Source organism: Pavona decussata, unplaced genomic scaffold (genome assembly GCF_977016875.1).
Source record: "Pavona decussata unplaced genomic scaffold, jaPavDecu1.1 SCAFFOLD_69, whole genome shotgun sequence".
Lineage (NCBI taxonomy): Eukaryota > Metazoa > Cnidaria > Anthozoa > Scleractinia > Agariciidae > Pavona > Pavona decussata.
The window spans coordinates 1,552,632-1,564,990 of NW_028145488.1; the positions used below are offsets into that span (position 1 = coordinate 1,552,632).

General features: G+C 38.7%; 1 protein-coding gene and 2 long non-coding RNA genes across 3 annotated transcripts in view; 2 read left to right on the forward strand and 1 right to left on the reverse strand.

Moving 5' to 3' along the window:
* LOC146477712 (uncharacterized) overlaps positions 1-6,869 on the reverse strand; it is a 36,449-nt gene extending 29,580 nt beyond the window's left edge. Inside the window, exons 1-3 of the mRNA XM_085113049.1 lie at positions 6,671-6,869; positions 3,852-3,918; positions 1,388-1,439 (exon numbers count right to left, since the gene is read on the reverse strand). Of these exons, the coding sequence (XP_084969175.1) occupies positions 1,388-1,405 (18 nt within the window). The 5' untranslated portion in view covers positions 1,406-1,439; positions 3,852-3,918; positions 6,671-6,869. The remainder of the gene's footprint in view (positions 1-1,387; positions 1,440-3,851; positions 3,919-6,670) is intronic.
* LOC146477707 (uncharacterized) overlaps positions 1-12,359 on the forward strand; it is a 545,413-nt gene that overhangs the window by 140,899 nt on the left and 392,155 nt on the right. The window lies entirely within an intron of this gene.
* The window catches only part of LOC146477710 (uncharacterized), a 178,338-nt gene that overhangs the window by 83,671 nt on the left and 82,308 nt on the right, over positions 1-12,359 (forward strand). The gene's annotated exons all lie outside the window — the stretch shown is intronic.

The window sequence follows — 12,359 nt, forward strand, 5'->3', positions numbered from 1 at the left end:
TGTTATCAGCTTGTTCGACAACCTTTTCAGGTTTTATCATTTAATTCTTGTCAGGATCGATCAAGCTTGTAATACTGAGACCGACCAGAAAAAAGGGGACCCGTTACCCTATAGAAATCGCTTTCTAAATTGAAGACATAATTAATTTTATCCTACTACCTTTATTACAAATCAAATGAAACTGTAAGAGTGAAGTAAGGAGGAAATGGGCTTTCAACTAAAATAAAAATTTTTCTGGGGAAACTTAATCGTGCTCTGGGAAGAGCGCTCAAAATCTGACAGAATCGCAAAATCAAACCGAGTGACGCACCGTGACAGATATTGCAAACTACAAACGTATTTTGGGAAACATTCAGACCTAATTGGATAAAAATAAATTAATGGCCTTGTTATTGTTGCTGATTTTTATTATTCATCATTTTGTTTGATAAATAAAATGTTTAACAGCATATTTGTTTCATTAAAGCTTTCCCTCGCTCCCTCACCAATTTTCACGTAGCCAGTAGTGCACATACTAGTCTCTTTACTTGGATGATTACGAGTTTCTTTACGAGTTAAAAAAAAAACGGAAGCTGGCAAAACAGAGACTTCAAAATTTAAAGTCCTTAGTTTTTTGTTTAATATACAGTGTAGCGCAAGCAGCGGATCCAGGCTGTGAAGTTGTTGCTGGTAATAGTAATCGTAACAGTAGATTATTACGCTGAGAAAGTCTCAGAGAAAATACATTTTATACAAATTTGACAGCCAAAACACGACAACCGGCCGTACAAAGTTTGATTTGAAACATTTATAGTCTGTAGCATATAGTTTTGTGTTCATTTTCGGGTACATTTTTTGAATAAAGAATGTCTTTTAGAGAATTTTATTGTGGTACTCAGATGCAAAAATTACCTTGAAAAATGTTTACTGTGTATTTGTTGCATATTTTGTCGTCTTCACTTGAGCTCCCTCGACGAGGTCGTCTAGCGAGGCAGGCAAAGCGCTGTGGTTCTTCTTTCTTTTGCTTTTTTTCCCTCGGGTTCAGGGGGAAGGAGGTAGGCAAAACCCGATCAAAATTTTGGGAAATTTTTCACCATTTCCTTAACAGTTGTACTTGAAATTACTTTGTGAGTCTTGCGAAAGCTTTGAAATGTTTTCAAATTGTGCCGGGCGACACAGAAAGCATGATACTCTCATCTAAACACACCTATCAACCAATGAGAGCGCGCGTACTATCTCAAATATTTTATAAATATCAAATACAAGTAAGTTTCTATGACAAGCTGAATTCAACCTTAATTTGTCAATTGACAAAAGTTGGGTCACATTGTCACATCCAGAAGTATTAAAGCTTAGAGCTGATCATAATAGACAACCAAGTTTCCCCTTATAAAACCAAAGATAATACCTTTGATAGCCCTGACATCACAGGAAGCCTTTAATCTTGTTCATTACTGAAACTGAAAAAAAAAAAAAAAAAAAACTCAAACATTAAGTAGGAACTGCGGTTTTAATTTAGGTTAGATTCATAATTACAGCTGTATGCACAGTACTAATAAGAAATTAAAAAAAAATAAAAATTGATTGACAGAAGCAAACAAACGAGGGAGAATGGGGAGAACTCCTATTAGGTGAATACAGTGAACACATGATTTAAAACATATGACACCGTATCCTTTAGTTTCTTCTTTACTGTCTTATAACAGATGCACTGACCAAAATGCTTTGACTGCTATGCAAACTTCTCTATCAGCCATACTGTACTATATCATAGTATATCATCCCATATCAGGAACTGAGATAAAAACATTGCGCGCACAAACATTATGAACATGTTGTTGGTTTTTGGGTTGCCTGCATGTGCTTACAAGCCTGTGATCCCAGTCAGGGGTATAATAGCGCTGTGCACTAATGACGTCACGAGATTTCACACCCCGCCGAGACTCAGACAAACAAAGTCCAATTCTGTAAGAGATGTAGGGAAGAACATGTGAATGGCGAGCAGTTCGCTTCGATCTTTAACGGTTTTAACCGACGAAGACGACGTTCCTGACTCTAAATTCAAAAGAGAACCAGAGGAATACACAGTTGGGCAACTAAAACGGTGGTTAAAGTGCAGGGGCTTGCAATTAAGCGGTAAACGCGAGAACTCATCTCTATCATTTCTCAGGAATCGGCAACTGCAGAGATCCACAAGATTAGTATCGAAACCGCAGTCTTGCCTGACCATTGCCTAAAATGCCACAGAATTTACTAATGGCTGAAGGACTCGTAGCAGCCCCTGGCCAGAGCAACATAGAAGAATTGTCTCAGTAATCAGTCTAAGGCGTAATCAAATACTAAGCTCCGCAACATACATGTAAACACAAACCTCACAGTTACAGAGCAGAGTGGAGCGATAGCAAAAACACAGCTGTAACTAAAACGGCCTTTAGCCCTCAAATTAATGCATTATAGAGCTTTTAAAGAAGCTACAATGCTAAAGAAAGGATCAAGAGACAAATAACCGTGATAAGTAACACAACATCTTGCCACAAAAGCAAATAGCCGGGCCCGGCAATACAAAAGCTGCAAGATAATGATTATTACACGGTTCAAATCCTACCCTTACAAAGATAAAAAGAGGGGCTATACTGCCACAAGACACACTGAAATGAGCCATACGAAGCCTGAACCAAATGTCACAAACGGCATAAGAACGACAGTCGCTAAACAAAAACAGCTAGAGGTCAATTAGATAGAACAAAAAACCCAGACATGACCTTTGAGATAAAAATACAAAACATGCGATATTTAAGCACGTGGCTTTGTTCAGTTACTATCGCGCAAATCCTCCAAATCATAAATGGCATTTAATAAGAAGAAAATACAGCGCTAAAAGAAAATTTACAGGGAGTGCTGCTGACACAAGAGAGGGTGTTCCTTAAAAGACATACTCGTTATAGCAAAACTATAACTGAACATGGCTAAAAACACGCGAGTGGGAGTCGCGCAGGCCTATCTTCTTTCCTTTTTACACTGGTTATGTTTTTCTCTGTAAAGAAATCCCGCGAACAAGCAGCTAGCCAACGCTTGCACGCACTTCGCGGTATCTTGTGTTGGTTTCGGAAATGGAATGAATACTTTCTTCCCTGATTGTTCAACCTTTTTGAGGGATTTCGGCCACTTGTCAGGATACCTCACGTCTGATTTACATTCACCCCAACAGCAGTGTTTGGTGGTTACCATTAATTTTGGGTCCGTCTTGGACGCTAACTGCGCGATTTCACCAAGTTTTTCACTTTTTGGTATTGCTTATTAATGGCAGTACTCGCTCATACATTTTCCTTTATCACATCCCCATGTTTGTCTGAGTCTGTGCGGGGGTCTCATGTGACAAAATCTATTTTTAGTAATAGTGCACAGCGCTATAATATTAACAATTATTCCACGAACGCGCGTTGGATACTGAGATGATAGATGGCCAATGAGGCGCGTAGCGCCGAGTTGGCTATACTCATCTCATAACCAACAAGTGTGAGTGGAATAATTGTTTTATTAAAAACAATCAAGAAATATTGCTACAGTAGATTTTGCAGATTTCGCTTTGCAAGAACAATTAGAAGACAATTTAATGGTCTCTGTTTCTCGGGCATGGTATAATGCCTCATATACCATGGCCGCTAAGCCAATCAAATTGCTCGAATTGCATTATACAACGATCCAGTTTTTAATAATATAATATATAACCCAACTGAGACTAGAACTTGTTGTACGTTGGTATGAGATTAGCTAATTAACAGGCATCGTCTCTCTTGCATCACACATACAACAGTACTAATAAATATCAACATCAAGAGTTGGAAATTGCTGGTATCAACGTTGTAACTTACCAAATCATACTCCAAGAACATTTGCACATCTTGAGCCAACTCTTTAACACTTGAACTGACCGATAAACTGAAATCAAGAGTAGATAGTAATACCTGATACCTCTTACCTCTCAGTTAGTAAGAGTAACACCTCAGACTTACTTACTGGGTTCAAGGTCCAAAATGTAAGTTGTACCAGGCTCAATCCATACTGTATGGACTTAGAAAATGAGACACAGTAAGTGAGATACTTATTATAATCTCTGAGGTTAATCCCGCATGTGAAAAAGGAAACTTTCAAATTTAGTGGGCTGTACAGTGTAATACAGCCTGCAAAATTGACCAATCAAACTGCTCGTATTAACTGAGAGATACAATAAAAACTAATATGGCATGAATTTTGACATGCAATTGAAAAACACTGATGTGTATATGATTGCACAATAACAACAATAAATTATTGATCTGAGACAATATTGTACGATTTTGAGGGACCACAGACAACTGCAGAAGGTAAAGCAACATGGTTTTAACATCAACAGTCATTTGGATCATCTTTGATCACAGGGGGCCCACACAATGTGTCTGTGTAGCCGATTGTTATTATATAGTAAATGCACTCGATTTACCGTTTGCTTCACCTATAGCGATATATCGCTAACTGTGTATACAAATCAATGATAAATAAACGTTGAATTACCTTATCTGTGGTATATAGTCGTCCTTTTACCTCAAAAGCGGTTTTTGAGCGATTTTTGATGGTTCGCCGTTGACTGTTCCATATATGGAACAGTCAACGGCGAACTCAAACTCCTTCAAAATCGCTCAAAAACCGCTTTTGAGGTAAAAGGACGACTATATACCACAGATAAGGTAATTCAACGTTTATTTATCATTGATTTGTATACACAGTTAGCGATATATCGCTATAGGTGAAGCAAACGGTAAATCGAGTGCATTTACTATATAATAACAATCGGCTACACAGACACATTGTGTGGGCCCCCTGTGCTTTGATCAACATTGCGACATTGAAGACAGTAACTAGCAAGATTTCGCACAGCCCCATACTTAAGTTATGCAGGCATTTTACGACTTTAAACACTATTCATGCTCGTTCTTTGTGTAACAGGTATGACAGCAACACATGTATAATTTTATTGGGGCTGTGTGGAAATCTTTCCCAGTGAATTGCACCAGAATTTTTCGAGCAAAGATTACAGTATCTTTTAGTCTAAGATCAACAAATTATGGACTGACGCTAATTATTCTTCGTGGTACAAACAACGCGCCTTTAACCCTTTGACTCCTGAGCGCGCATTTACGCGCACTTCCAAATTAGGGGTACGTTTTGACTTAAAAAAGGCTCATAGAGGCCCCATCTTTTGTCGAAAGACACTTAATTCGTCTTACATGAAGTTATTTACGCACTCGTTTCAGTCTCACTTAGTATTCGCCAAATTAGACCAAATTTCCTCGAGTTTTTTTTTAAGTCTGTTCGCGAGCACTTAAAAAATGGCGGATCGTATTGATGACATGGCCGAAATACATGGAATAATCTTTGAAACGCCGGATAGCAGCGACGATTTCTTTTCAAGTTGGTCCGATTATTCAGAGTCGGAAAGTGCCGCAATGCCACGTGGTTTTGAACAACGTGAACGAGCAAGCACCTCGACAGCTCCAGCACGTCGAGTATTGGTTGGAAGACGCCGCCAACAACAAAGAGCTGCTCAGCAAAACCCACCTATCGAGTGGAGTGCAACTAACGAAAGGTTTGTGGTTCAGTACCCTGAATTTAGAGGCCCTGAACATGGTCAAACATTTGACTTTGAGGTGGATTCCTTACCTGTTGTTTTCTTTGATGCATTGTTTACCAATGAGCTGTGGGATTTGTTGGTGACAGAGACAAATAGATACGCGAGACGGAAGATTGAAATAACTGGAATGTACTTCACAGAGTCTAAATACTTCGCAGAATTCAATTTTTTCAATTTTCCTTTATACAAAGGTGAAAATTTAAACAAGAATGTATGTAAAAGATCCATTTTTTCTCATTTAAGTCGCCATTTTGAATAAATTATTTTACTGGTGAATCATTAACCAAAAGTTAATAAATTATTTGGAATCCTTGACATGTCTACTTTCTAAATATGTATGGTTATAGGTACTTAACTCTCAAAGGAAAGTTGGTAGAGGCTTTTTTATGAGTGCATGTCATGATTAACAAGAAATTACTGAAAAACTCAGGAGTCAAAGGGTTAAAGGAGCCTGGCCATGCGTGACTGGCTATGCAGATCAGGGTGGCGTCTGTAACTGCGTCATTAAAAATTACAAACCAAGAAGAAATGCTTGATCTTTTGATCAGCTTGCACCAAAACATTTGATAGAAACGTAGACTTGAACTTACTGTTAGCATTCTGCGATAAATGCGACTCAACAAGACTTTCTTCGGAGACATTTCAGTAAGCTTGAAATTAAGCTTAATTTGCATGTGTCCACCGACATAGCGTGCCTCATACTTTTCAACGCGAACCTCATTTATCAGAGTCACGGAGGTACCTCAAGTTAAACTTAATCCAAAGAAGCACTTAATAGCAATGTAAAACGTGTTCGTTAAGTTAACAGTAAGACTATCAAGTTCAGGCAACAACCCCACAACATGAAAGCTTAATTCCAAGAAGGCGAAGCCTGCATGATCTCAAGCTTTTACAAAGCACTATTAAAGACCCATCTTCATTGAAAGATTAAAGTGGATATTGAATCGAGGGTTGTTTGAAAGTTACAAACAAAACTAAAGAAAGCAAACTATACACGCTATATCCACTTTATCGTACGCTTACCTTCGAAAAATTCGCCAAACACAGAGAAAGTTTGCCCACAGCTATGCTCCATGAAGTTGATTCACACGCTACATGTTAACAATTCCGGTAAAAAAGGTTTTCTCACCCCATGATTGCAATATTAATAGCGAAAGTACGAGTAAATTATGTTTTAACACGAGAAGGTAGAGGGAAACGTTCTTCGCTTCCTCTTTCTCGGAATGCGCGCTTTGATGAAGAAGGGTTTTTTCCCGGGTTGGTTTCGTTTTCCAAATATGGAAGTGATCTGATTTGCAGGATTGGAAAGTCGGGACAATGGACTTACGAAAAAAGGAAAGCGGAATTCTCGTGTCTTTCGTAGTGAAAGAAATTTTCTTTCAATTCTTTTGCCTCGTGCCTTTCGTACTTGTTGTCCTACATTTACATTTACATTTACATATAATTATTAGGTCGGTATCACACCAACTGTAAAATTAAAAATAAATAGATAAATAAATTAATTGCGGCGCTGCTAGAACAGGCTGCCAGGGTTAACGCGTCCAACATAAAAAATAATAAAATAATACTAAATATAAAATAATGATCAAAAACAATGGCCTTAGGGCGGCGGTTCCAGTCCGCTATAGTTCTTGGAAAAAAAGAAAATTTAAAAATGTCCTTACTTCCATATGACACGCGAAATTTAAATTGATGGCTTCCCCTCGTGCGACTCTCGGGGTGATGAATTAAATATTTTCGGCTATCTATATCAATAAGACCGTTAGTTATTTTATACATAAGTGTTAGTCTAAACTGCCTTCTTCTCGTTTCCAGTGTGGCCCACCCTAAGTCTTTAATCATGTCCGTAACACTCGCGTAACTGTTGTAATTTTGTGAGCAGAACCGTGCCGCCTTACGTTGAACCCTTTCCAGAGGCCCGTCACAGAATGAAATCGCGAATTTGCGTATCCTTAAAAACTTCGTAAAGATGCGTAAATTTGGGGTGTGTTCTTTACGCATAGATTCGCAATGCGTAACTGACGCGTAAAGAGAAGGATCGCGTAAAGACTGCTTAACAAATAGATTCCATTTTGCCGTGCGTCTGTACTCTGATAACGACGTCTGATGACGTCAAAACGTGGTGAGAACAAAGAAGTACGCTACGAGCCGCAGGCGAGTAGCGTGACTGATGTTCTCACCACGTTTTGACGTCCTCTGTGCGTTATCAGAGTACAGACCCACGTCAAAATGGAATCTACTTGTTTTATACAATAACCAAGACATTTCAACACATTTCGTGAGCTAGCATCGCGTTGCCTGAGCTGAGTCAAAACTTTTCCAGCAAACTCAGTTTTAGACTACTACACACAAGCAATTGTGATCTTCTAAATTAGAATATAATCCGAAAGAATTTCACTAACAATTTTTTCAAAACTAACCTTTATTCCAGAGAAAATCCTGACCCCAAAATATTACAGCATGCAAGTCGCTTCATTGCAATTTGAAATCGATTACTAGCCATTACCGGATTTTTATCGGCGACATATTTCGAAAAATATTTGCTTTGTTTCCACGTCACATCAAAGTTCTAGCTTTCCTATCCTGGTTGACGTCAGCCTCAACGGTCTTTGTCCAATTTTTTATTGGGCAGTTTTCCTTCCCTGCGAAAATTTGCCTGTGTTTGTCCAGTTTGCAAAACTTTGTTGACCAGTCGCACTGGCTGGACTCTAGACTCTGATCACGTGCGCCGGTCACACCACTCGATGACGTCAATCGTGCGTCTATACTCTAATCACACACTCCTCTAGACCAATCAAAACGCGAGTTTTACACAGTTCATTGTATAAAGATGCGTAAAGAACAAAATCGAAATTCATTGAAGTAAACTGTCAATGTCACATGTGATATTATTAAATTCTTCGTCCTAATTTAAAGTAAAAAAAAATATATATTTTGTTTACGCACAGATTCCGCGATGCATAACTGTGCGTAAAGAAGTCAAGTCAAAGTACGCGTAAAAACTGCGTACATCTCCTTACAGATGCGTAAAGCGCAATGATCAAGATGGCTAAAATTAACTGTCTGTCATTTGCGAAGCCAAGACAACTGTAGTAGTAACGCCTAACTGACCCATCAGCAAATTCGGCGTGATGTTTTAAAAGGTTTTCCTAGTAAGCGACTTTACGACTCTTAAACATTCTTTACGCGTCTTTACGTGCTGTTCTTTATAAAACTTTATCCTTGTTAACACGTAATCTTTACTCATTCTTGTTCTATTTTGGAATCTTTGCCGATTCAGATTATTCTTTCCGGACGCGTACAGAGAGCTTTAAACGCAAATTTTTCGTCCTTCGTCTCGTTCGGTAAGAGCTGACCATGTACGCAGGTATCCGAGTACGGTCGCTTCTATTACATCAGAAAGCTTGAGCAGCGTCTGCCTGTCACAATTTGCTGTGAATAGTTTGGAGTATAACTCCAACTCATGTAGCAAGATTTGTCTGAAGTCTCTTCAAAGTACTGTAATGGCCTATCGAATGATACGAACAGACATTTTATCACCTGATACATTTTTCTTTGCACTATCCCCTAATTTCAAGATCAGGTTTGTTTGTAAGCCGGAAAATCTTTTTTTAACGATTAATCCCTTTCCTTCATTTCCCAGGAACCACTCATACTATGCTGTCGTCCACTTTATACCCTCGAGAACAGCGCGCTATTTTGTCACAGTGGAACGTTTTAAATTTAACAATAAACGAAAAACACTTTGTTGAGTACGAACACATGACATCTTTATTTGAAACCGAGGTACAACGTAAAATAGGCAAATGATGGCTGTAACGAGTTGAAGCTGTTCCACGTGACCAAATACAGGAACTGATCATTCAGCTAGATTCAACTGTTTACATGGTTTGCTGAAACTTCTAACTAGTTTAACATATAGCTCATAACATCGAGTGTTTACCATCTCCACAAAAAAAAAAAAAAATTTGGGATCACTGTTTAATAATGGCACTGATGCTTTTCTTAAATTGGAATCACAGGTAGCCCAAGCTCGAAATATGAGCGCTAGTTACGCAACGGTTGAAAAATATAAAAATTTGTATGAGAGAAAAACGGTTTATTTTAGAGGTTAAAAATATGAACGAATTTTTTTAATAAAAATCATCCATTTTACTTCTGTTGTGTATTTCTTGCCTCCTATGTGGTTTTTAGGACGATTTAGCGCGATTCCAGTGAGTTTCAGTTCCATCGCTCTCTCTCTATATAGAGAGAGAGCGATAAAAAAAAAAAAAAACCGTTTTTCTCCCATACAAATCCTTATATTTTTCAACCGTTGTGTAACTAGCGCTCATATTTCGAGCTTGGGCTACCTGTGTTGGAATACCAGATAAAGAGATGTCGCTTGTTGCATGCTTTTTATAGATACATGTAGGTGACTAGAAACGGAAGAAATGAAACATAATACAAAATTTCATATGTTTTGTTCTGAATGGGAAGAGGAGTACCTCCACTCTGGGAGATATAGCTGAAATTCCCTGGAATTTCCGGAAATTTTTTGGTCCATTTGATTTCCAACTGATCATTTTTTCGCTTCTATTTTTTTCAGTGCAAATTGTAAGCACCCACTGAAAAGCAAACTGCTTTGCTTTGGGACTATCAGTCTTTATATTTCCCCTTGGGAAATTTACCTTGTTACTGAACTAGCAGGCTAATATTGGTTTCCAACATCAAATTTCTGTGGGTAATTATCAGCCAATAGCACCTTGGCAGAAACTATTTAAAGTCAAAACAGTTGCACAGGACAAAAAAATCATACCAAAGATATCTTTGTCCAGTCAGAATAGATGCAAAAGGCCTACTTAGTACCATTTAACCAATCACAGTCAAACCAAATACACCCAGCATGTGTATAGGTTTTAGTGCTTTAGGGCTTAAATTTGTTTAAACTAATGAGCAATGCGTAAATTTGGGCGGATTTCATGCAGTGCATTTCTCGAAAGACCCGGCAACTTACCGGGCCCGATAAGTATATTTTGAAATGTTTTTTCGCCGATTACAGAGTGATTACAGACATGGTACTTGGCCAATGTGTTCATAGAATTATAAGATTTTAAAATTTAGTATTCAAAGCTAACAAAAATTGACTTCTGTTAAAAAACATTTATCACCAAAGACATTTATCGGGCCCGGTAAGTTACCGGACTTTCGAGAAACGGGCCCCAGAGCACTGACATCTTTCTTTAAGAAGGGGTCCCAAGCCGCGCTTTCTTATTCCAGCTTCGGTCGTACTAAGGATGTATATGCAATTTCTTTTACATTCTTTGGACAATTCCAAAGGTTTCGTTGTATTGTACCCAACGTGTTGTTTGCTTTAGCTACTGTTATAGAAACATAGGCTGACCAATTGAGCTTGTTACTGATAGTAGACCATAGTAACCCCAAGGTATGGAAAGCTATTAACCTGCTTTAACTCTACACCACAGAAGACATGTATTCTCAGGGGTGGATTGATCTTATGCGAGATGATAACAATTTTGCATTTGGAAGGATTGAACTCCATATTCCAAAGGTGCTGCCAGGATTCATTTTCTAGCCTAGCCTGTGTAAGTCACTTTGAGATCGCAGTCCGCGTCGCTTGCAACAATGCTATAAAGTAAAGCATCGTCCGCAAAGAGCCTAACTGATAATTGCACATTTTCTGGTAAGTCGTTTATGTATAATAAAAAGAGCAACGGCCCGAGGACTGAACCTTGGGGAATGCTGGAAGTCACCGGACATTGACTTGATGTTTTGGCCTTCACAAACAACTGATTGAAAACGTTGGGTAAGAAACGACTCTAACCAATTTAGGAGCAGGCCTTGGATTCCATAGTGCTGCAGCTTTCTTAGGAGTCGCCAATGAGGGACCTTGTCAAAGGCTTTGACAAAGTCCAAGACGACCGCGTGGATAGATGAGCTCTGAATAGTCTTTGCCATATCGTGTAGGACGAGAATTAGTTGCATTTCTGTGGATCTCTTTGCCCTGAAACCATGCTGACAATCCGTTAAGATGTTATGGTCGTTTAGATGTTTCATAGTGAAGCTGTGGACAATATGCTCGAGGATCTTTGATGCAACACAGGTGAGAGATATAGGTCTATAATTGGCTGGGTCAGATTTCTTTCCCTTTTCAAAAACTGCACACACATTTGCCTCCTTCCACCTATAGGGAACAGTGACACTGTCTGTCGAGTCCTGAAAGATGACTGTTAATATTGGTGCGATTTCTGCAGCAAAATGTTTGAGAAACCAAGGTGGGATTTGGTCTGGGCCACAGACCTTGTTAGGGTTTAATGAAGACAGTTGCTTTAAAACTCCTTACAGTTCTGAAACAATTAAAGGCCAGGTTTGAGATTTGAGCCCATATCTGGAATGTTTTCAAGGTCCTCCTTGGTAAATACACTTGAAAACTGGCTGTATAAGATTTCTGATTTAAGAGCACTATCACTTATGACTTTACCATCCACTTCAAAGTCTGCATCCTTGGATTTTGTTGATTAAGCCGTTTTACGTAGGACCAAAAGCGTTTAGGGTTGTCTTTGATTGACTCACTAAGGTGGCCACTGATATACTCTTCCCTTGCAGACTTAAAGATTATTTTGCATGCGTTTCCTGGCGGCAAAAAACTTGTTCCAGTGGTGTACAGATCCCGTTTTCTTTGCCTTGTTGTTTAGTCTTTGTTTCACTTTAG